The sequence below is a fragment of the Aethina tumida genome, chromosome 5, assembly GCF_024364675.1.
Source record: "Aethina tumida isolate Nest 87 chromosome 5, icAetTumi1.1, whole genome shotgun sequence".
NCBI lineage: Eukaryota > Metazoa > Arthropoda > Insecta > Coleoptera > Nitidulidae > Aethina > Aethina tumida.
The window spans coordinates 27,736,188-27,761,723 of NC_065439.1; the positions used below are offsets into that span (position 1 = coordinate 27,736,188).

The following is a 25,536-nucleotide window of genomic DNA, read 5'->3' on the forward strand; positions in this document are numbered from 1 at the left end:
CTTAATGGAAAAATATTCATTATTAATAACATATCTTCTATATATTTATTTATGTAAAAATAAATTTCATTTTTATAAGAGAAAGTAAAATGTGAGTTCGATATGTCTACCTATATGGTTACTGGTACTGCTAAAAATAAATTATTTATAAAATAATACAGGTTTTCTAAAATTTAAAAAAATTTTTGATTGATTGAATGATTTATTAGACAGTAGATTGTGGTGTTAAGTAGTTTCTTTATTTTAATACCTTCGGACAATTAGTAATAATTCTAGCAAAGGAAGTACTTAAGATACTATCAGAACAAGCATAACCTGAGCAATTATTGTACTATGCCAAGACATATGCAAATCATTTATAAAACAAGTAGAAGTTAACCTTCTACGTTATTCTACAATACATCCTACGCACGTGGCAATAAATTTTCTAACACGTATTTCGTCTAGCAACTAAAAAAACTATATTAATGATATTTTTTCACTTCAGATATGCAGAGCAAGGTTATTATTATTGTTTGTGTAATGAATGAATTGATATTTCACGATCACCATTTTATAATTATCAAATTAAAGTAACTTAATTCAATTAAAAACCATCTGGCAGAAGTAATTTATGATGTCGGTTAATAAAATCGCTTTTGCATTAATGAGTGGCAAGCCACACCGTGTTCCGCCGGTTTGATTGAAACTCTCGATTTCGAATTAAACCGCTGTACACACAAAGTCGAGATTTGGACATATGCCATGTAGTTTTTTTTCTATTCATTATTCACTGTTAGTTTTAGATAAAGGTGATGCTAATGAGACTTTTGAATATTCGTTTTTATTATACTTTCCGAAGGCAACGACCGTCTTTAAGATATGAAAAGCGAAAAATTATCCACTCGTACGACAACTTAAAATAATTAGCCCGCACTTTTACTTCGGCGTTAATTAGCAGTCACAAAGGAAAATCCGCTTTTTAATTATGGACACTGTGGGAAAGGCAAAATTAAATACGGCCATTTCACGGGAAAAGGTCAGAGCGTCCAATTTCGAGGCGTTAATTGGATTGCTGATTTTTTTAATGTTTTCCCATTAGAAGCACGACGAATCGTAAGATTCAATACGTTTTTTTACGTATAAATTGGTTTGGAATATTGATTTGTGCCAGCATAATTCGTTCATTTATCAAATTACACTTGTGCCACGCCATTTCCCAACGCATTACGTGCCCCATTGTTATCAATTTTTGGGTGCGATCGAAATTAATTGAACATATCAATTTGTCGTTATGCAATAGTTAAATAATATTGGTTGTGACACAGATACACACTGGAGCAGGAGATCGTTCCCAAAGCAAAACGAATCGGATATCTTTCAATTACGATGATATTAATTTTCCTTTGTTACGCAACATGGCTTTTTTGTTCTTTATTAATCGTCCGAATTGAATGCAAAAAAAGGCCATACATGCAGACGGAATGCTGTGGAAAGAGGATTACTTTTACTTGAACCCAAGGCTGTTTAAAACTGAACTGAGAGAAAGTACAATAATAATACGTGCACATTTATGAGAATATTATACATAATGCGTGCGTGAGGTTTGATGCAGATAACGGAGAAGATGAATATAATGTGGGTTGGTTGGATGCCCCAGCCCGTTATGGGGCCATAGTCAAATTTAAACGGAATTTAAAACAAATACCAATCAGTCGTTGTTTAGTGGTTATCGTGTTGATCAGAAATATGTTAGCTTTTTTACATAATACTTTAGACGTGTAATGGGCCATTAATGGTGCTACAAAATGGATAATTGGTAGTATTGATACAAAATGTTTTACATCGAGATAAAAATAAACAGTTAGCATATCAAAATATGATCTTAAAATTAGAGGTATCTATCAAATTAGAATATTATGATCAGTTTCAGCTTAATTTAATCCTTAACATTAACTTGTGAATACGTATTTCAGGTGTCTTAACATCAATCACAAATTTTCTTAATAGTTGAATATGAATATACATTATAATTCTAAATTTTCTACGTTTTTATTAGAAGTGTTTATGTACTTTGTAATTTTTAACATGGATATGATCAGTCTCACCTATTGCAAAATTGCTGGCTGCTTCCCATGCGCCACAAATCTAATACTATTGAATTTTAATTAATGGTCTTTGACGTTAACATCTGTTACCTCCCAAATATATGAAGAAAGCACCAACATCACTTTCATATTAGTCTTTTGTGATAGTTATTTATAATAAATAAAAATTTAAGTTCGTGTATCGAAAAAAATAATGGAAAGTTGTTGCTATTGAATCACAAATGAAAGTCGATTCCACATTTAGCCGTAAAGTTATTAACACTAATATTATTAAATACATTTGATGCGATGATACATTTTGCAGTAACGGATATCCGCAGGTACAATGCATGTTGTAATTTTGCATAACTTTTCAACATGATGCTTTCATCTGTTTTACGACACGATTAACCGATATTAAATATCACATGGAACTGGTGTAAATTTTACTTTATCTAATGTTAAAAGTCCGTTGCTCTATTAGAATAAATTCAAGGTCCAGAGCAATGTTATAAATGGTTCCACATTTTTCACGTTGACTGGTTGAATTAAATTAAATGTTCAGGTTTTGAATAATCAAATCCAGATAAAGGGTTTACCATCAGTGGTTTTACGTAAGGATTTTAAAATCGTTTCCATGTTTGTGTGAAAATCAGAACATCGTTTCAACAGTGGCAGTCAAAGGTTATTCACCAAATACACAATGGGTGGGGTAATTGAATAATGATGCTATAGTTGATTTTTCTAAAGATCTATCCCAATTTGACGTCTTTTTCTGATGTCGAAATATTAATTTTAATCAAAAAAGAGTATACAAAATTTTTCTTTGAGCAATTGTGGTTTACTTTAGACTATCAAATAATGTGAGCTTCACATATTTCTCTCAAAATGGAAAAACTAAATTTATCCAGCTTTTTAATATCAAAATATTATTTTTAATAAAAATTGAGCAAACAAAATTTGGTTACTTATAGGAACACCTTGGGTAAGTGAATAATGATGCTTTCGTTGATTTTACTTAAGATCTATCCCAGTTTGACGTCTCTTTCTGATGTCGAAATATTAATTTTAATCAAAAAAGAATATACAAAATTTTTCTTTGGGCAATTGTGGTTTACTTTGGGCTATCAAATAATGTGAGCTTCACAGATTTCTCTCAAAATGGAAGAACTAAATTTATCCATCTTTTTAATATAAAAATATTATTTTTAATGCAAATTGGGCATACAAAATTTGGATACTTATGGGAACACCTTGGGTAATTGAATAATGATACTTTGGTTGATTTTACTAAAGATCTATCCCAATTTGACGTCCCTTTCTGATATCGAAATATTAATTTTAATCAAAAAAGAGTATACAAAATTTCTCTTTGGGCAATTGTAGTTTACTTTGGGCTATCAAATAATGTGAACTTCACAGATTTCTCTCAAAATGGAAGTACTAAATTTATCCAGCTTTTTAATATCAAAATATTATTTTTAATGAAAATTGGGCAAACACAATTTGGATACTTATGAGAACACCTTGGGTAATTGAATAATGATGCTTTCGTTGATTTTACTGAAGATCTATCCCAATTTGACGTCTCTTTCTGATGTCGAAATATGAATTTTAATAAAAAAAAAGAGTATACGAAATTTTTCTTTGGGCAATTCTAGTTTACTTCGAGCTATCAAATATTGTGAGCTTCACAGATTTCTCTCAAAATGGAAAAACTAAATTTATTCAGCTTTTTAATATCAAAATATTATTTTTAATGAAAATTGGGCAAACAAAATTTGGATACTTATGGGAAAACCTTGAGTAATCGAATAATGATGCTTTTGTTGATTTTTCTGAAAACTTATCTTTTCCATCTTCCTAATATGAAAATATTATTTATGAGAAAATATAGATAAACAACATTTTTCTTTGGGAAATCATCGGCTTACCTCGGCACTAATCTTATATTCATTTTGTCTCTCTCTTTCAAATGTCAAAACATGGGTAAACAATATTTTTAGACAATCGAATGATCCTACTTTCGTATTCTCTCTTAATTCTCTGCATTTCCGTACCATATAAAAATATTTTATTCAGAAATTTTCTTATTAAAAACAAAATTAGTTCATTTTATGGCTCTTCATTAATTACAATTCAATATTTTAGCACAAATAACCATGTTCACCAGTCCGCCAGTTTAGAAACTGCATAAGCGATCCTGTACAAGACATTTTCCTTTCATTTCACTCGATAATATCAAGAACGTTTAAGGTTTCAAGGTATTTGGTCAAGTGCCATTATAATTCGAATAAATTAAAGCCGTACAAGCCCCAAGCAACATGGTACTTGTACAACGTACAACCGACCAGTGTCGAAAGGTGTTAGTTCTCGTGTCTAGGCACGATAAAGCCGTACAGTTTCTGAATTCTTTTGTAAAGCGCGCGCCTTATCTATTTTCACACGTGTGAGTGCACGTGTTTCGTAGAACCGCTTCAAAAATCCTGAATGGAGTACTGGAATTCCACGTCAGGGCGTTCCGCAATCCGCAAATCTTTCTCTTACTGTTACTGCGACGGAGTTTTGTGAGAGATTTGCACACTTTTTAGACGTCGTTATTTGTTTCGCCCCATTGAACAACCGTATTATATTAAGTTAATCTTGAATATCTTCGAACAATGTAACTGACATGGTACCGCACAAACCGTTTGTTACAGTCGAACAATTGTAAATACATGTTTTGCGGGGAATCGCTCTAAACAACCATTATTCTCACGGCCAAGACCATCACAATAAATTATAATCACTGCTTAGCATCGAGGAGCGTAATGTCAAACGGGTATTTTAATATCTATTTGCCTTGGTATGAACGGACCGTTGCGAGATGGGCTTATCTTTGCAACTATGCAGCGCGAAATAAAGACCCCCTGTTTATTAACCATAAAATTGTGATGCTGGAAAGGTCACCGTTGAAGTATTAACGCCGTTTTTCTCTTCGTCTTTCAGGCATTGTCCCAGCTGATCGACACCGACTTCATACCGCAAGTAGCCGCCACCTGCAAGGCGGGACACATGAGCATTAAGGTCAACTTCAACAGTTCCTTTTCGGGGATTGTGCACGCCAGAGATTACAGGACGCCATCTTGCATGAGTCTCGGCGATGGTGGCAAATCTGTTGCCTTGGACATCAACCTGTTGGCGGCACCTGGTGCTCCCGACTACTGTGGACTGCTGGTGAATAATGTGAGTATCTCACCAGCTACAACTGGAGGTACAGTTGTATATTGAGCCAATAAATTGACTGACCACAACAATAATAATTCATTATTATTATTGAGGACTTGTTTCCCTTCGAAATTTATTCATTACTTTTTGGAAAACCTTCTAGTCTAACATTCTTTGGGTTACAAAACGTTGTCTTAAAGAAAGAGAGTCTCAAAAAAGGATTTTGGGTTGGAGTTGTAACAGTCTCTCTGTCTTGGTCTTTTGGTGTGGTAACTAGAATAAATAGGAACCCTTGATAAAAAAATGTAGTAACCCCATTCTGAATGAGTAGAACTGAATAATAAAGGAGGACAACAAATATCAATGGCATGAGAAACAACAAAATTCTCACATAATAATTTAAAATTAGTAAACAAAAATTATGACTATATGATTATCATAAATTTATTTGTAAAAATATTAATTGTCTGAAAACACTGCTGTATATAATTTGAACAAATTATAGAAAAAATTGTTAATTTCAGGATATTAAATTAAGAGATTAATTTTGTTATGTTCTAATATATTTTACAAGAAAATTAAATAAATAAGTTTTTCCTATTATTTTCATCATTCCCAATGTTTGTTTTATGTTTTTTCTCTAAAAAATATATTTAAATCTTTCTCATGTTTTTTTAGGAGTCTTGAAAATTCTATTTTTAAAATTATATTAAATATTATTAATTAATCAAAGTATAATAGAAATAATTGTTGATTTCAGGATATTAAAACAAAAAATTGTTTTAACTAAAATTTTCTTAAAAAACTGAAAATTATTGAACAATTTGATTTTAAATTTTCTATTCTTCATTAGTTTATCTACTTGAGGCTAAAATTTCATTAATTAGTATAAGTTAAAGTATAATAGAAAAAGTATTTGATTTCAGGATATTAAAACAAGAAATTGTTTAGTTTTTGTCACATTTTCTTAAGGAATCTCAACATTATTGAACAATATGTTTTCTAATTTTCTATTATACGTTACTTTTTCTACTTCTGTCTAAAATTTCGTCAATTAGTATTAATTAATTAAAGTATAATTGTTGTCACATTTTCTTAAGGAATCTCAACATTATTGAACAATATGTTTTCTAATTTTCGATTCTATGTTACTTTTTCTACTTCTGTCTAAAATTTCATCAATTAGTATTAATTAATTAAAGTATAATTGTTGATTTTAGAATACTAAAACAAGAAATTGTTTTTGTTTCAGTTTTCTTACAGTTGGATAATTTTTAAACAAAAAACGTAATAAATATTAATTTTCATAGCCAGATTTTATTACTCTTCTCGACGACTTATCAGTTCAACAGTTGAAACCAAAGAGATCGAATCGTACTAGTCAAGGGTCGTACTACCCCTTCTTATTATCAACTTGAACAAAAGGGTGAAACAATGACAACAAATAAAGAGTAATATTACATAATTAACTCGAATGTCTAAACAATAATAAATAATTACGATTTAATATAATAATAATTTGAATATATATAAATAACAACATAGTTTTTTTTATTACAATACTTATTTTAATCTCTCCCTTGGTCACCTTGGTCGAATTGAAAAAATATGACATCACAGGTATCAGGAATTTAAATTCGAAACCCGGACCACTACAATTAGAATTTAATATTTATAATCAATTGGAAACATTACCATACTTATTTTCATAGATCTACTAATAAGTATTGGGCTGCCTCAATGACAATTTTATTATGTAAACAAACTATTTTGGTAAAATTGCTAACGCATGAAATAATATTTATTTAAATGTTTACATTGTTCTTGAATAACAATTGTAGGATGGCATTGAATTTAGGCGTTTACTATAAAATCTCATTTAATGGGTTTATTTTAGTCACATGTGAATTTTTTATTGTGCCAAAGATGAGGGACTTTACAGCTCATGGTTATTATTTATAATGTTTGTTATTTATACAAAAATTAAAAAGAGGGTGCTTCCTATGAAAAAAAGTAAATTAATTTTTTCCTAACTAATTACTGATACGAAATATTTTTAAGAAAAAAAACCCACCCAACTAATTACTGAATAATTAACACCAAATTCTAATGCGAAATTCGTTTTGGTTTGCAGTAACATCATGTTCATTCTTCTTAGAATTACCGACGTAGTTTTCGTGCCTTTAACATTCGTATAATTCAATTTAATGAATCCTTGAAACTCAAATAATTCTTCTTTCCATATTTAAACTCGGTAATTGTGTCCGTCCCACTTCATTTATATTTTTAATCGAATTCGTCGCTTTATAAATTCAATTGAACCCGACGACTCAATTGAATTCGTACGACGTCGGCGTCTGTGCGATGGCACAATGATAATGACGGTGTGGCGGTAATGAGCAGTGAAATGTTGTTCGGAAATAATCACAGCCAGCTTTTAGCGTGTTTGGGAGGATGTCTTTCATTGTTGGTCGTGGACTGCTGGGAAAAATTATTTTGCAATTAACAGAGAACAGTGCCCTTTATCCTTATGCACCGGCAATGACAATGTTAAAGCCTTTGTGAGGGGCAAATTGATTTTGTGCACGACACCCACCGGAATTATTGCTGGTACCCGTACCAATTCACACCTTAAAACTGGATATTCGTAAACTGTGGGCTAGTGGACACTTGAAACAAGTAGGAGTCGAATAAAAAAACGCGGTTGAATTAAAGTCGTTCTGTAATGGCTTCGGTTAGATAAGGTGAACGGTCTCCGGTGAATTTATTATCTTTAAATATTTTATTAATGCGATAACTCATCCTCCTTGTCGGAGGGACGACTTAAAACTTAAAAGTTGAGGTTTGATTAAGGAAATATTTGTTTAATGGACGCTGACAACAAGTGAATGAATCACACACGATTGTACAGATGTTAGCCAAATACAGATCAAGTTGTGCAACAATAACGATACAAAACAAACTGTTTTATATTAAATACATAATATTCAACCTTGGTGTTAAAACTAGCCACAATTAACAACAGTTTATGTCCCAATTATCTACAATTATAATGGTATTTTCATGGTCAGTTATCATCTCAATCCAAACTGGAGGAGTGTGAAACAATATTTTAGTTACATATGTATATTTGTTATGTGCAATACCTGGTTGTGTGGGCTTGCTAAATCTCTTGTGGGTTTCGTAACGTCACAGTGTCAAGCCTCTGCAGAAATGTTGCTTTGTGTCTTTTTATTATTAATTAAAAATGTGTGGCCATTTCACTTCTCAAGTTTCAAATTAAAAACTGACTTATTTTTACGTATTTCTGTATAAAAACACTCATTATAAATATGTATGTTTAACTTATAAATTTATATTTATTTTTTATGATTTATGTAAGTGGTATATAAATTATATAGTATACGATATAATATAATCTTGTAAAATAGTAAAAAATCAAGGCTTGGCTTTGAGAAATGTGGAATAATGATTACTGAATGAAATATTTATTAAATATATACAGGGTGATTCACATAATTTATTCATTAGTTAAGTTTATGGAAAACAAAAAATTTGACCAGACCAAATAACGAACACTCTGTATAAAATTTAGGAATTTTAATAATAGCTCCTTATATTTTCCTGCAACCAAATTGGTGACTTTACAGACATTTTAATTAATCACCAACATTTCAAAATTTTCAGAAAAAGCTTTTTACTATCGTGAATAAACATGTCACATTCCAAAATTAAATTGCCTATGATATATTTACGTGATACGTAGTTACGTGATAATTATCCATAAATTAATCAAATTCTTCGCTCCTGTTAGTTAGTAAGCACAGTTTTATATTGTAAATGATAATTAATGTTTATCCTGATACATTATCAGATAAACGGGAATGTAGCACAATTTTTTATAAATGTTTTAAAAAAATCGTGCTAAACAGCAATTTTTCAACGATTAATGAATGTTTTTCTAAGTACTTAATTAAACGCTATAAGGTGAAATGTTAATTACATTAAAAACGCAGTAATTTCCTGCGATTTACTCTTCCGTTATGCAGTTATTTTTTAAAAATATTATCCAATTTACAATTTTTTATAATGTTCAGTATATTATTTCCTAGTTACTATTTTTTAATATGTAATAAATACTTATTTTTATTATGCCCATATTTTACATTATCTTTAATTACCCAATAGTTTATATAAGTAAAATATTTCTTTATAGAAAGGTGAAGATATAATGGTATTTATAGAATTCCCAATGTAATAAAAATATATTGTTGATTATATCCATTAATTACAACCTTCGTGTAGTGTCAAAATAGTTTAATTAATTGACAAAATGTTTATTTATATCATTATTTTTTTTAAGATTACTCTAACTATACCCAAATAGTTAAAGTAAATACTGTCATAATTATTTTCTACTTTTAATACGTGTTGTAATAAATACTTATTTTTATTATGCCCATCTTTTACATTATTAATAAATTAAAATTAATTAAATTAAATATTTCTTAATAGAAAGGTGTAGATACAATGCTATTCATAGAATAATCAATATAATAAAAATATACTGTTTATTATATCCATTAATTACAACCTTCGTATAGCATAAAATAATAAAAACCTTCGTTTAATTAAATCTCATTTATTAAATTGTTAAGAAATTATCATCAACCCCAAGCAAGTATTTATTTCTATAATTATAATCATATTTAATAACTTTAGTGGCTTCTTATTAGTTTAATTGATTGACAAAATGTTTATTTATTCCTTTATTATTATATTTTTAAGATTACTCTAACTAGACCTAAATAGTCAAAGTAAACATTATCATAATTATTCCCTATTTTTAATATGTATTGTAATAAATACTTATTTATATTGTGCCCATATTTTACATTATTTTTGATTACCTAATAGTTTATATAAATAAAATATTTCTTAATAGAAAGGTGAAGATACAGTGGTATCTATAGAATGTCTAAAGTAATAAAAATATACCGTTGATTATATTCATTAATTACAACCTTCGTATAGTGTAAAATAATAAAAACCTTCTTTTAATTAAATCTCTTCGTATATTAAATTGTTAAGAAATTTATGATCAACCCCAAAATTTAAGAGGCATTTCCTATAATTGCTTTAATCCTCAAAGCAAATATTTATTTCTATAATTATAATCATTTTTGATATCTTTAGTGGCTTCTTATTGGTTTAATTGATTGACAACATTCCTTTATTATTATTTTTTAAGATTACTCTGACTAGAATACAAATAGTTAAAGCATAATTATTTTCTATTTTTCATTACATTACATTTTACAGAATGTATTTTCAGCTCGTCTTATCTCCTTTGTTTAGTTTAACGTGAAAGAGGATTAAAAGATTTATTCCGTAGGTCGTTTATGGCGAAATAATTCCATTGAACGTTGTCGAGTCGCACTTACGTCAGCCATATTTGCACCGTAACTTAAATGGGGTATGCAAATAGCCGTTTGCAAAAATGCCAGGAATGTGTCGATCGTCCACGTATTAGAACACACGCCCTGCAAAACGCAACAATGACTTAATAACACACTGGCGGCAACGGCAATAAATATTGCCGCATGCACCGTCGTCATCAATAATAACAGCTCATTATGGCAGCCGGTGGAATCTTTGTCAATTACTGCAGCCAGAGGACAACCGACCGCGGAATTATTTATTGTTGCAGCCCGCTATAAACAAACGCGAGTTGCTCTAAGCCACGTACAAGGTGGTCTATTGGTGATGCAGATTCCATGAGACGGACTCACGGGGATGAATTATTCTTTCGCCGTCCGTCACTTGTAAAAAACAAAGAGTTAATGGACTACATCCTTGGAATGTGTGACGAATTCGCTCATTATCCATATTTGTGAGTTTCCTTAAACAAATATTGCAACAGCACTGTCAATATTGGCCGGAGCCAGCAAGGCTGATCGGTCAACGTTGAATAATTCAACCCATCCGACGTGCCTCCATACTGACGTCTAATTGTTCTGGTACAAAATCAGCGAACCAAAAAACCATAATTCAGTCTGGCTATACGGTAAATTCGTATTTTCCTGGTGCAGCCAGTTTAATATATTCTCTGCAAATTACACATTACCATACAATTAGTCAGCCAGGAAACTCTGTTAGGCGTTCTGCGTGTTTTTATTTCGCAGGAATTATGTCAATGTTTCAGCCAACGGTTCAATCTACCTGTAATAAAATTAATTTGTCTACGTGCCGCCGATCGATGGTTTGTTTGTATGGCTTTTGATTTCTCGCTTACAATGTAAAATGCGGCTTTATAGGATTAGTATGTTTAGAATGCAGTGCAGCACTTTGTTGAAGAATTAATTCACTAAAGCTGTAGCAATGTTGATTGATGTTGTTGATATAATTATACTGGCTCGTCTAATTTGTAACTTGTAATGATTTTAATAAATTTCTATTAGACTGACAGCTTATAATTACCTGGAACTTGTTGACACCAAGGTATTGTGCTTGTAACAACAAAAAATGTCGCAGCAAGACATTATTTTCTTGGAATTTAATAACAACAGAAAGTTACATTTAATATATTTTTAGTAACTGATGTCAATGAAGTTGAAGATTCAGATCACCTAAATAAATGGCGACACATGGATCAGCTTTTACCAGAAATTCCATAAAATCTCACCTTTGACACCTTTAACACAAATTGAACATATCTCTCACATATTACCTAAAATGGCGACAGATGAGAAAAATGGATCAGCTTCTACCAGAAATTCCACCAAATCTCACCATCTTTGAATACATTTAACAGTTTAATATAATAAAATTGAACATATCTATCACATATCACCTAAAATGACGGCAGATGAGAAAAATGGATCAGCTTCTACCAGACATTCCATCAAGTCTCACCACCTTTTACACCTTTAACAGTTTAATATAATAAAATTGAACATATCTCTCACATATTACCTAAAATGGAGACAGATGAGAAAAATTGATCAGCTTCTACCAGAAATTCCACCAAATCTCACCACCTTTGACACTTTTAACAGTTTAATATAATAAAATTGAACATATCTATCACATATTACCTATAATGGAGACAAATGAGAAAAATGGATCAGCTTCTACCAGAAATTCCACCAAATCTCACCACCTTTGACACCTTTAACAGTTTAATATAATAAAATTGAACATATCTATTACATATCACCTAAAATGGCGACATATGAGAAAAATGGATCAGTTTCTGCCAGAAATTCCATCAAGTCTCACCACCTTTGACACCTTTAATTGTTTAATATAATAAAATTGAACATATCTATCATATGTCACCTAAAATGGCAACTGATGAGAAAAATGGATCAGCTTCTACCAGAAATTCTATCAAGTTTCACCACCTTTGACACCTTTAACTGTTTAATATAATAAAATTGAACATATCTATCACATATCATCTAAAATGGCGACAGATGAGAAAAATGGATCAGCTTCTACCAGAAATTCCAACAAGTCTCACCCCCTTTGACACCTTTAACAGTTTAATATAATAAAATTAAACATATCTATCACATATCACCTAAAATGGCGACAGATGAGAAAGGATGAAGATTCAGGTTACTTAGAAAAATGGATCAGCTTCTACCAGGAATTCCATAAAGTCTTTGACCGCGTTTGACACCTTTAACAGTTTAATATAATGAAACTGAACATATCTATTAATATCAGTGAGAATGAATATTGTTTCTGTCAATAATTATAAAAAAGTAATAAAAGAAAAATATTGGTACATCGTACATTTGTCCAGCAATTTCCTATTCATCTCCAAAGAACAATATAACAATAACCACTTTCTCGTGTTTATTATGTTGTAAACTTTTAATTGTCGCTTAGTCGCTAATTGAAATCCCAATTTAAATAATGGTCGGATGTATTATTTTTTATGAATGACTCAGTTTCTTTTCTTGTACGTCACACAAAGGAATCCTACGACTGAGCACGTAGAGCTTTAGTATTCATGTGGGAAATGCGGTTGAAAGGTGACGACATGCGGCAAATATTGTTCAAGCCGGCGGAAAAGCATGGGCAAACATTCTGTTGCTTGTTCTACATTACAAGACACCGGAAAAAAATGTTACGTAATGGTTCACACTACTTTGTTCCAATTTTCAAATCCAACCACACTGGTAGTTTTGTTATATCTGGTTAATGGATGTGTTTATCAATGAACTGGATCAGGTGCTCTCCAGCAGTTCTTCAAGGTGCCGATTTATCACCGTCCTAACTGTTTCTCACTCGAATTTATAGATTTATCACGAAACAATATATTACCTTCAACTAATTTACTTTTGATTAAACCAACAGATCATTATTTATAATTTAGATGGGCCGTGCCCCGTTGTATTGACGGTTTAACAACCTCTTCGGTTAATCACGAGGCTTTGGTAATAAGTTGGTGATGTTGCAAAATAATTAACCATTCTTATTTCCACACACTGTGAAGCGTTCTATGTGGGCACGTTGCAAAACTGGCGATTTTTACGTCCTATCGAAATTAATTATTGAAATTGCTCTTTGGCAACGTTGGTCTTCCACGAACGTCCTCGCAGACACGAAGGCTCGTTATTGGATTTTTGTCTGTTTTGGCTATTGGAGAACGGTTATTAATAGCCAATGCACAAGTGTAGTTTAAGGCCTTTATTTGTTGTTCAGTAATACCATACGGTTCAGTAGGTACACAACTGAAATTGTAAAACAACGGTTGGGTAATTAGATAATTTAATGGAATGGTGGTTTTATAAAAAGTTAGGAAATAATTTTGCTGAACCACAAAATATTTTTTATTGTGTCATTAATAAATTAAGGAATAGCCTCGTAATATTGGGTATTTTATAGATTACATGTGATCTTATACATACGTCACAGTATATTAAGGTCATAAAACTTTTTAATATAATAAAATGACAAATATGTGATGGCTATTTACAATCTTAATTAACCATTAATGTTTCATAGTGATAAACATTAATTGCTGATGAAATCGTTAGAACCACACATTCAAGCAATCAAATTCATTTACATTTCTATACCTTAAATAGCATGCAACATGAATCCCTGTAACAAAGTTCAAGTACCTGTGCACGTGCCTTTATTTTCTTTATGTGACTGTTTAATAAACAGATATGATTTGCATTTCTTGAAGACATGTTTCTATTTTGAGCAACCTCTAAATTTAACTACACATCATGAATCACCAGATTTTTAATGACATAATTAACTCACCTTGCTGTTACTTGGTTATACAGAGATACTCAAACAAAGGAGCAACTTATTGATATATAGAAGAACAGAAAAAAATTCTGACATCCCGCTAAATTTAGCCAATAAACAGTCAGACCCCAACATTTAATACAAACGAAACAGGCTCACACGTCTCACACAAATCCTTTACGCCGCATCAGAAACTCAAAACGTGACATTATTCCATCTGATGCCGAAACGTCGGCGATTTTCCGCAGTTAGAAAATGTGTCCCGACCTTACGCGCCGTAATTCACGATGTCGTGGAAGCATTTTAACTGTTAGGATTTTTCTCGGCAACTGGAGTTACGGTACAGAATTTATTCTAGTGGGTCCGTGAACCAAGGCATGGGGTTCCATTCCGTCTCGGCAGGATGTAGATAGATTTAATAGACCATGGCTGGCAAACTGATTGCACACTGTGTGGCATTTAACCAATTATTTTATGTGTACGCAGTTTACGATGCCCACTAAAGAAAACGTGCTTGGGTGTATAAAAACTCGATAGGTTGTTGTACAGTTAATGGATCCTTGAAATGTATTAAATAAAACTGATCCTTCGTTTTTCTATTTACAAAAACAAAGGAACTAATTAGAATAAACTGTTGTGAAAATCGCCGAACCGTTCAGCGTTACCGCCGTGATTTTATTCAAATCGACGTACACCATCAAGGATCACTGCAATTTATGTGTTTACAAGCACCACTACTTCGAATGGTTCAGATTTATGCTGCCATGTTAATACCTCGTACATGTTTTGTATCATAATGTCGGATTGAAGCCTTTGGGCTTTTGGGGCAATGGAACAGACACCACTCCAACTTCGCATTTAAATGTGGGTCGTCAATTTTAAAAAACTCGTGTTTGTTTCAGAAAACGGAAGAACGCAGTGTACCAATTGCGGTGCGCATTCATCGAACCTTGGAACTGGCCGACGATAAATTCTACGTTATCACGTGTGGAAAGGCCGGTTTCAGAAACGCCAAGAACGAAACCTCGCAAGTTTCTCTGAGACTGGTCGATGGAACGAGAAAAATAACTCAGGCAGTGTACAGCAGACCGTACACACTGAGGGTGGAGTTTTCTAGGCCGGACAGCACCTACGGTTTCAGGGTGAAGAGCTGTTTCGCCTTCAACAAACAGAACAGCAGCGTTCCCCTCATTGACGATAAAGGTTTGTGTCAAGCTTATAAATCGGAGATAAACGAATTTTATTTTATCACTTTTCTCCCCCTTTATTGAACTTTTCCTCTCCCCACCTCTATTGATCTTATACTTAACATGATTTCCTTTAATTTTCTCTCTGCTTTTACTACAAAACAAATTATAATCATCAGCCTTTCCTTTTATATCTTTTATACCTTTTATATTATAATTAATCTAGTTGTGAATGTGACACTATCAAGTTTTAGCATTTTATTGATCATTGGTATTTGATACCCACGATTTATAACATAATTAATTGGTAATGTCAATGACTTCTAAATTAATGTATTCATGGAATTTTAAAACATATGTGTATTTTAGGTTGCCCTGTAAACCAAGACGTTATCAGCAATTTCGTCTATGATGAGGCCAAAGGCTCTGCAGATGCTCAACTCAGATCTATGTTCAGATTTCCGGATAGCTCAGAAGTACACTTACAGGTATTAATTTAATTCTTTGAATAAAATGATAAAAAGAACCATTTGTATAAAAATAATTAATAATTGAAGTAATATTTGAATATGCAAATTATGAAAAAATACCATCAAATATGCGGATTTGCAGTGAAGGTCAAGGTGTGTCTTAGTACAAGTGATCCTATTAAAATTGTTTCACGACATTCCAAAATTAAAACCATTTCAAGTTAAACATAAATTGCTTCAAAATTAATGATGACTCATTTCAGTGTGACGTCGGACTCTGCAAAGGCTCATGCCCTCAACCGTCATGCAACGGAGACGCCGTTCAATCCAGGGCTCTCAATTCGGAAGAAGGAGTCCTCATGGCCGCCACCAGCGTCTTCGTGGTTGATCCTGGTGAAGCTCCTTTAGTACAAGAACTGTGCGATGATGGTGGTGTGCATCCGTCGTGGTTGTTGTGGCTTTGTGTGGCACTAGGTAAAGGGAACAACCTACAATATTCGATTATGACTACAGCATTGTTTTTCAGGTATTCTGTTCTTGATCATGTTGATCATAAACGTCTTCCTGTGCTCAGCCATGACTTGTGCATGTGCAAGAACCGAAATCATCGAAAAGGAGCCAAGTATCATCGAGGACTATGATCCTTACAGGAGCTGGCACGGCAGTCAGTACGGATCCAGGTACTACCAGTAAATATAAATCACCTGCTTAAATCTAATTGGATTTTTATTTTCAAGATACTCATTGAATGGTGCCCCCCAAAACCCCAAGGGTTACACTTCGGGAGGTTCGACGATGAACTCAACCAGGTCCGTGTCGTCCCACAGTGATCACTATGCGATAGTCCACTCAAGACCTGGATCTAGAGGCTACAACAAGCACAGGGGTCCTCCCTCGCACATAGGAAGTCATTACAGTGGCAAATAGTCGGATCATTTTATTAAACATTATTTTGAAAGAACGTCAGGGACTTTATAATTAGGACTGTGTGCGAAATGCAGTGAAGTGCAATTCTTGTAGTTAGAATTGGCGTTGTTGTAGAATGGTGTACATTGTCTAGAGTGGTTGTAAATAATTCTAGAAAAAATCTACTGCCTTAATGTCCATGTATTGCGATATATTTAATCTTACTTTACGAGTTAACAAGTAACAAATTAATGTGATAAATTTTCTATTTAATCTGTAATTAATACATTTTTATGCTGTCTATTGTTCTCCGCAAAAATTATTTCCTTAATCACTGTTTAAACTATTTGTATTTTAAAATTTAATTTAGTTGTATCAGTTAAGTAGCTTTAAATTTTGTAAATTTTAATATACATATTTTTAGACGTACTATTTAATTTTAGATTGAAAATATTGTGTAAAGAACTGATTAATAAATTTACTGTAAATAAGATTTTAATGTAATTTTTTTCCTAATGAAAATAATTTACAAAATAATTGCAATAAATTATAATTAAATCACGATATTAATTTGTATGAGTATTTTTCTATTATTTTAATTAATTATGAGTTTATACTTATTTTGAAAATATAAATTAAGTATTTAATTAATGCTATAATCAATGATAATTGTTAAGGATGATGTATCACAAATCAATAATCTATATTGGTTCAAGTTTTAGAATGCATCAATGTTAATAATTATATTGTCAATATAAATTAAAAATAAAAGTATGATGTTACAGATAAATTATATTTATCTATATAACTTAACAAACAAAATTAACTAGAAATTTCTGTTTCTTATTTATTTATAAAATTAGTTAGTACAAAATTATGGCAATATACATTTGTTTAAGATTACTTTCCTTAATTTAACTTGTTTTTCTTTACCCTAACATATGTATAACTGTTGCTAAAAACTCCACAAAAGTATATATACATGTTTAGTACCTCAAGATAAACAATGCCCTTAATTTTGGGAATCTTTAACAAATGATTCGACATTCCAAAGTTTACTGGCATGATCATGCCGCAAACCAACTGAAAATATTTACATTTTACTAGGACCCTTACAAGAAAAAATAGGAAACAATGTCGACTTAAAATATTTACATAAGTAGGCATAATCTTGATTAAAATTCCTCATAACAATGACATCTATCCCTGGGACACCTATCCGTCGAATTCGAGTAAGTCAAACACTCATCCATACAAAGAACATCAGCTCCAAACACCCCCTCGTATTTACCGGTGGCGACGCAAGTGGTTCTGGAATTTAATAAATTTATAAACAATGGTTTCAACAACAAATTAGTTTAGTATCTTACGGGCATTGGCAGACAGCAGACGGGCAGTTTGGTGGGTACCGCAGGCAATTCGTCTGGCACCAGTCCCTCATTCCTGGAATGCTTCTGTAGCTGTGGTTTGGTTCGCATAACTGGTCTCTGACAACCAGCGGATAAACGTTGTAAGGGGCGGACATCCTGCTGTCTTTGTAGTACAACAAGTAAGGGTTGTCGTTGTCCACGAACAGTGGAGGAATGGCTCCACCGGTACTCGAAACGATGGCCACGTCGGCACAATTTCTAAAAAATCACTTTGTGATGTATTTTCTTTGGTGAAGTTAGAAGATCATACCTGAAGGTTTCCGATTTGCCGCACCCTTGCGACTGAGTACCGTTGGCGCACATACCCCATTGATTTCCCGTGTAGTAGGTCCATTGTAAGACGCACTGGGTGCAAGTCACGTATGGTGGCAACTGTACTTGATATCTAAAATTGTAATTTTGTTAAATTTATTAGTTGAAGGATATTATTTATCGATGCTTGTATTCTAAATGCATAGCGTGTTGTGAAAATAACACCTGTTATTGAAATATTGCCCTTTATGTATGAATAAAATTTAAGGAATTCAGAAGAACATTAATTCCATTCACGATTCAAGATTGAAAGTGATAGCACCTGAAGTTGTGGCTGTATTAGCTTTGAGCAGTGATACCAAGAACTAATCGAAAAAGTAATCTAAAGAAACGTTTGATTGCACTGCAACAATTGATTAAAAGTACTTGTAATGCCAGAGGCAAAACATTCTATAGAATTAACTGGAAATGACTAAACATTTCCACTCATAGATGAATTGGAAATACCCAAAAAGGAATAGCGATAATAAATTAATTGAACGAGGTTTCTAACTGATAATTTTGAACGTGAAACTTACCTAAAAACTGCCTTTTTCTTGCCATCCTCGGGAATTTCAAAACTGTGTGAGTCAGTCCCGACCACCCGCAATGGGAATCTATCCAAACATTCTTGAGTGACTACCTGGTTGGGGTTATTGTTGGGACACAAAAATATTTCAAACCTTCCATAATGATTGGCGGTCAGTTCCACCTCAACATCAATTTCCTGCCCGACACTGTAGTGCCTCGAAATAATGCCTTTGGCGTAAAGTCCTCCAGCCTCGTGAGGTCTCGGTTCCTTGACTTGCCAGGGATCTCCACACACTCCACACTTACCCTCGTTTTGCTCCCATTGCACTGGAAAATATTTGTTAAACAACAGTTTCGATTTTAAGATTTTAAGGTAGTACCAGCAAATCCTCCACAAAACAGTTCATTATCGTTATAGTTCACGGGGTTGGGAAATCCAAACCTCCACATGGAGTTCCTCGCAGGTGGGTCCATGAGCCTTCCATGACCTCTGACCAGATTGGCTATATTTAAGGCTATTAATATGGTGCCACACAATTTAATCATATTTCCTAGGAACTACTTAATCTGAAATCAACAAAAGCTTTTATTATTAACCACATCCCGACAAACAGCCAAAAACAAAAAAAATATTTGCCGAAGTCATCAGAGCAGTGAGTCAAAGTGGAAACTTGCGGCTTCCCCTGTCAAGTCTCATTTATTTTTTAAAACGATTTCGAGTAAGTTATCGAGATTCTTGGTAATAAATTTTACAAACGCATATTTAAAGAGGATCCACATTTAACCTGTGGGCAACAAATTAGCATTAATTTTGTTTGGCCACAGGTCATTATACTTTATATATTAACTGTACAAGTTTTATAAACGAACACGTTCAATTTTCATAAATTATCGAAATAAATTCTACATATCAGTCAACATGGATGTTTTTTGATATTTATGATGTAATGGTTTAAATATTTGACATAAAAGACACCCAGTGAGCATTTTATTATTTGTCAAACCTACTCAAAACATTGTTCTAGTTTTGATTGATTCGAATGGTCGGAAATATTTTTGTGTAGTGGGCATTTCCAATAATAAAACCGGTACCTTCTTGATCATTACGAGTTATCACTCGATAAAACACATAAATCAGACGCACTACCTGAGAATTATTTTCCCTACTAATGGACATTTTAATGGATTTTTAATAAGTGCCAAAAATTGATACATAATCAAACGTTAAAAAGGCCAGTCTTGTCACGATTATGGGGATTCAAGGATTGCATTACTCATTAGGAAATATTCCGAACAAATTTATTCATGAGGTGAGCATTTTAATCCTTCTGGTTACACGAAATTCGGGAGAATATAATGAATAAAAATCACTAATTGGAATTAATATGTATAACCTTTAATAATTGTCTCCAGTTTAAAAACCAAATCACGTCTTCTGGTGTAAGAATACTTTGGGAATTTTAAGTCGTGCCCTTGTTTTATAAAATCCTTGTTCTAGTGTCAGCAATATTAGTTGATTAGTTTTAAGGTTGGCTTTATAATACTGGATTTAAATTTAATATTCTATTAACAACGACAAAACACACCAGTTTGTTAAATGATGAAAAAATGTATTAACATAATGTAAAAGCTTAGTGAGATAAGTTACCGACAGCATCTTTTAAATGTCAGTACGGTGTATAATCAAATTGAAATATTTTCCAAATGAAAGAGTTATGAGGTGCTTAAAAAAATAATAATAAATGGTTGATACGGCATTAATAAGATTTAATGGTATACATCAACCAATAATGAAACAAAAGTGCCGGCTTTTTTCACATAAAAATCTGGTCTTATTGATAATGTATGCAAATTACCATTACGTACATTTTTATTAGGCATTGTGGGGTTAGTAACACCTTAATTTTGCGAATCTATAATAGGATCTGATTGTATTTTTGTGACAGGTGTGTAAACAAAGACTTGTTTTACTCAGTCTTTGAACTGTCCATTGAATGAGACACAAATTGATCATGTTCTTTTGAACAATGAGTTGCTGTTTATTGAGAATAACAATACATGATACACATAACTTTGTGTAACAGTTAATTGGAAATATGGTAAATTGGTATTCCTTTAATTATTAGGTTGTATCCTTATTTATTCTTGTTTTCTGTCCGGATAGAACTTCTTAAATTAATCAATTTTAAATGGAATTTAGAGTTGAATTACTTAATAAAGAATTTAATTAAAAAATTTCTTAATTAAGTTGACTCAGTCATTTCTTTTATCATAATTAAAAATGTATTTTTAAAGACAAATTAAGTTAAGAGGTTGTTGATCCCGCATTTTAACTATTGTTATTGCCATTATCTTTTCGATAATTAATTAATTACATGCAAAATGGTCACGTTTCAAGTAAAAAAAATAGTCAGCGGGGGCCTAGGATTAAATTCACATTTGTCGCATTTGAAATGCGATCTGATTTAAATTTATTAATCCCGTTTGGTTGGGTTCTGTTTTGTTGTAATGATGACGACCTTGGCATTTTTCAGTAGGACTGACAGGACAACATAATTTGAGGTGTGATGTATGTAAAAGAATACAATTGATTATTTATTTACATAATAAAATATCTTTAAATTGGGTAGATAACTAGCGTTAATAAGATTAGTGTCTTGTTAAGAACCTGTACCAAAAATTTGGTTGCTAACAAGGTTGGATTATTGTTGAAGTGGTTCTTTGTTTATCAGACAACCCTTTTGAAAGCTCTTTAAAAAATATAATAATACATCGACGCATGAAGTGATTTAAGCGTTTAAAAGAATTTGCGTGGACATAATGATTTTGATTGTGGGACTGTGATCAAGTTTTACACCGCAATTAATTTTGAAAGTTCCGCAAAAACTGCAGAAACAACTTTTGCATTTGGAGACCAGTAAAACGAAACCAAAACAATAAACACGTCAAGGCTGCATTAAATAAATGTTTTATATAGGTTACTAGTTTTGTTCCTAATAAGAAATTCATTGCGCAAATTAATATTCCTGCACCGGAATTGAAAACTACAACGCTCGAATATTTTGGTATCGTCTAACAGTACAACGGCTGACAAATGGACTGCATTGTTGAGCAGTTAGACGATGCGAGAAATGATTGTTGAATGATACGTTGTATAGAATCACGTAGATACGAAGATATACAAATGTGCAGGCATTTAGAGTTGTTACTCAAACAATGGGGATATTAAAACCAATAAACATTAGCTTCATGGGCTTCGAAAGGTCTTCGAACACTTCAGTAATTTAAAGTATTACTCAAAATGTGAAAATGAACAACAAGTTTTAATCTTCCACTTCTCTCATTCATTCTTCTTCAACCAAATTAATAAATTGGACAAATGAGCTGATTAAAACATTCATATTAAAAAAAATATTTTGAATTGAAGAAAATCTGTAATTTCTAAATAAACTATATTATAAATGTTTATATTCTCCTTTGATTCAATTGTTTGGTGTAGATGTGAAGACAAACTTAACCAGTTAAGAGGTTTTAATCTCCCACTTCTCTCATTAATTCTTCTTTATCCAAATCAATAAATTGACCAAATGAGCAGATTGAAACGTTCATATTAAGAAAATTATTTTGATAAATTGAAGGTCTGTAATTTCTAAATAAATTATATTATAATACAAATGTTTATATTCTCCTTTGATTCAATTGTTTGATGTAGATGTGAAGACAAACTTAACCAGTTAAGAAGTTTTAATCTCCCACTTCTCTCATTAATGCTTCTTTATCCAAATTAATAAATTGGCCAAATGAGCTGATTGAAACGTTTAAATTAAGAAAATTATTTTGATAAATTGAAGAAGGTCTGTAATTTCTAAATAAACTATATTACAAATGTTTATATTTTCCTTTGATTCAATTGTTTGGTGTAGATGTGAAGACAAACTTAACCTTTTATGAAGTTTTAATTTTCCACTTCTCTTGCTTATATTCTCCTTTGATACAATTGTTTGGTGTAGATGTAAAGGCAAACTTAACCAGTTAAGAAGTTTTAATCTCCCACTTCTCTCATTAATTCTTCTTCATTCAAATTAATAAATTGGCCAAATGAGCTGATTGAAACGTTCATATTAAGAAAATTTGCTTTTTCTGTAGATATGAAGACAAACTTAACCTGTTATGAACTGTCAAGTCCATTAGACAAAACATTATCACGTTCAGCATTTAATTACTGTTCAAATGACAAATTAATTTGCAGTATCCGTTGAGGTGTCAACAAACTTCGATAAATAAAAAGTAAATGCACTGATAGAAGACGTAGATTACGATACACAATTCCTCATTTTGTATGCTGAATGTCGTCCAAGAATATTAAACCGCAGTTTTTGCATAAACTCACTTTCAGTATGGGTGTCTGTATACTACACCTATAGTTATAATTGACGCACGCCCAAAAACTCTTCCCAATTATTTAAGTTACAAAACATATTTTGGTATTTCCTCAAAAAATAAAATGTAAGGCGTGGGTTTCACAAAAAATCTATATCAATATTCGATAACGGGCAGGTTTTGCAGGTATTTAAATATTTGCTTGTAATTTATCCATCCATTCCTCAAGTTGTACCAATTAGTTTTTTGATAGTCACATAATCGCCTGTCAAACTGAACAAACATAATATTACAAGATTAATTTTCGGTAGTTCCTTTAACCGATGTCAAAAAAATTCAAGTGTCATGTCCCCCCTCGGCTAACAAGATCCCATCCCAAAAAAACAAACGTGATGAATTTTAATGAGACTAAAATCGGTCGATTAATTAAAGGAGGCTTTGATGGACTTACCGGTGAAGAATTTGGCGACGCGGTCAAACCCGAATTTCAATTTTATTGCAGATTTAAATTCTGGTTTCGGTTTTATGGTTGTAAACGTAAATGAATGCCAATAAACATTGTCTCAGGTCATCATTGTATGTATTTCGGGATGATTATGGTATTGTATTTACGTTCATTTGTCTGGAGCACCACTCTGAATTTATATCAATGTGTAAACAGTAACAAATTAGGTAAGTTTTAAAAAATTGTCACATAATAATAACTACCATACTATATTATAAATATTTTCAATTTACACATATTGGAATGTCACTAATTTAATTTATACAGTAGAAAAATTATCTGTAATAAATAAAAATTAACTAAAATCAATACATAATATGAAAATTGGTAAAATTTATTTTAATATCAATATTTATTTTAATTTCGTTTAAAATTTAATTGTTCTATTGAATAAATTACTATATTTTATGATATATAAATAATTATTACAATAATGTGTATTTGAAATTATAAAATATCAATTTAATTTTATAGTACAAATAATTTATATGTAAATTTATTTAAACATGTAAACTAATATTTATGTAAATAAATACGCATAACTAAAAATTCCTCTTTTTTTTTGTAATTTGATAACAACAATGTGTGACTCTTCCAAAAGTTCACAAAAACATCTTAATTTTAATTATTTTTATATCTTATTAAATATAATAAAAATAAATTAATGAATCAATTTATTTATTTAGTTATTAAATATAATGATACATATTTATTTTCTTTCAAAAAAATTAGTAAAACATAAGTTAAATAATTTTATATAAATATATAAATAAATATATCTATATGATAAAATATTTGATCAATATAAAAATTTTTAGAAGTCCATTATTATCATAATTACATAAAAAATTACAAAAAAAATACAAAAAAAATTGTATTGATTCTGAGAAATTTTAGAAAATTCGATTAAACTTTAATTGATCAAAATTAATTATTACAAATATTACAAAAATTAGAAATAAATACAAAAAAAATTATTGATTTTCAATATTTTTAGTAAATTCCATTAAACTTTAATTTAAAAAATATTAATGAATATAATTTTTGACAATTATTGATTTATAAAAATCCCATTCATAATTAACAACTTACTCTTTCTAGAGAGTCCTGTGACGCCGGAAAAAAGAGAAACAAACACACCAAAAATAAAATAAACGGCGAAGCCCCGGCGACTGAGCCAGTCCAGCAGGACACTCGAAAAGTTTGACGCGAACTGAGGCACCGCAGGAAGGTTGCGGACGCATGAACCGGTGGTTAGGACCTCCGATTATCGGAGACCGCCAGGAC

The 25,536-nt window shown here is 31.6% G+C and overlaps 2 protein-coding genes across 2 annotated transcripts in view; one reads left to right on the top strand and one right to left on the bottom strand.

Annotated features, from left to right (window-relative positions):
- Positions 1–17,605, top strand: part of LOC109604532 (uncharacterized) — a 31,806-nt gene extending 14,201 nt beyond the window's left edge. Inside the window, exons 2-7 of the mRNA XM_049967176.1 lie at positions 5,055–5,291; positions 15,452–15,752; positions 16,106–16,224; positions 16,470–16,680; positions 16,733–16,886; positions 16,944–17,605. Coding sequence (XP_049823133.1) covers positions 5,055–5,291; positions 15,452–15,752; positions 16,106–16,224; positions 16,470–16,680; positions 16,733–16,886; positions 16,944–17,133 — 1,212 coding nt within the window. The 3' untranslated portion in view covers positions 17,134–17,605. The remainder of the gene's footprint in view (positions 1–5,054; positions 5,292–15,451; positions 15,753–16,105; positions 16,225–16,469; positions 16,681–16,732; positions 16,887–16,943) is intronic.
- Positions 17,606–17,945: 340 nt separating this feature from the next.
- LOC109604533 (uncharacterized) lies at positions 17,946–25,451 on the bottom strand. The gene is made up of 6 exons (XM_049967911.1): positions 25,342–25,451; positions 19,745–19,931; positions 19,373–19,691; positions 18,793–18,927; positions 18,483–18,740; positions 17,946–18,423 (listed from the first exon to the last, which is right to left on the bottom strand). The coding sequence occupies exons 2-6, from the start codon at positions 19,908–19,910 to the stop codon at positions 18,288–18,290; spliced, it is 1,014 nt and encodes a 337-aa protein (XP_049823868.1). The 5' UTR covers positions 19,911–19,931; positions 25,342–25,451; the 3' UTR covers positions 17,946–18,287.
- Positions 25,452–25,536: the final 85 nt, after the last annotated feature.

What these genes read in the sequence shown, in the direction of transcription:
- LOC109604533 (XM_049967911.1), bottom strand. Translation starts at nt 19,910, where the DNA reads ATGATTAAATTGTGTGGCACCATATTAATAGCCTTAAATATAGCCAAT. An exon ending in GGCAAATCGGAAACCTTCAG is followed by an intron (nt 18,741 to 18,792) that starts GTATGATCTTCT and finishes GTGATTTTTTAG; the next exon opens with AAATTGTGCCGACGTGGCCA. An exon ending in TCTGCTGTCTGCCAATGCCC is followed by an intron (nt 18,424 to 18,482) that starts GTAAGATACTAA and finishes ATTAAATTCCAG; the next exon opens with AACCACTTGCGTCGCCACCG.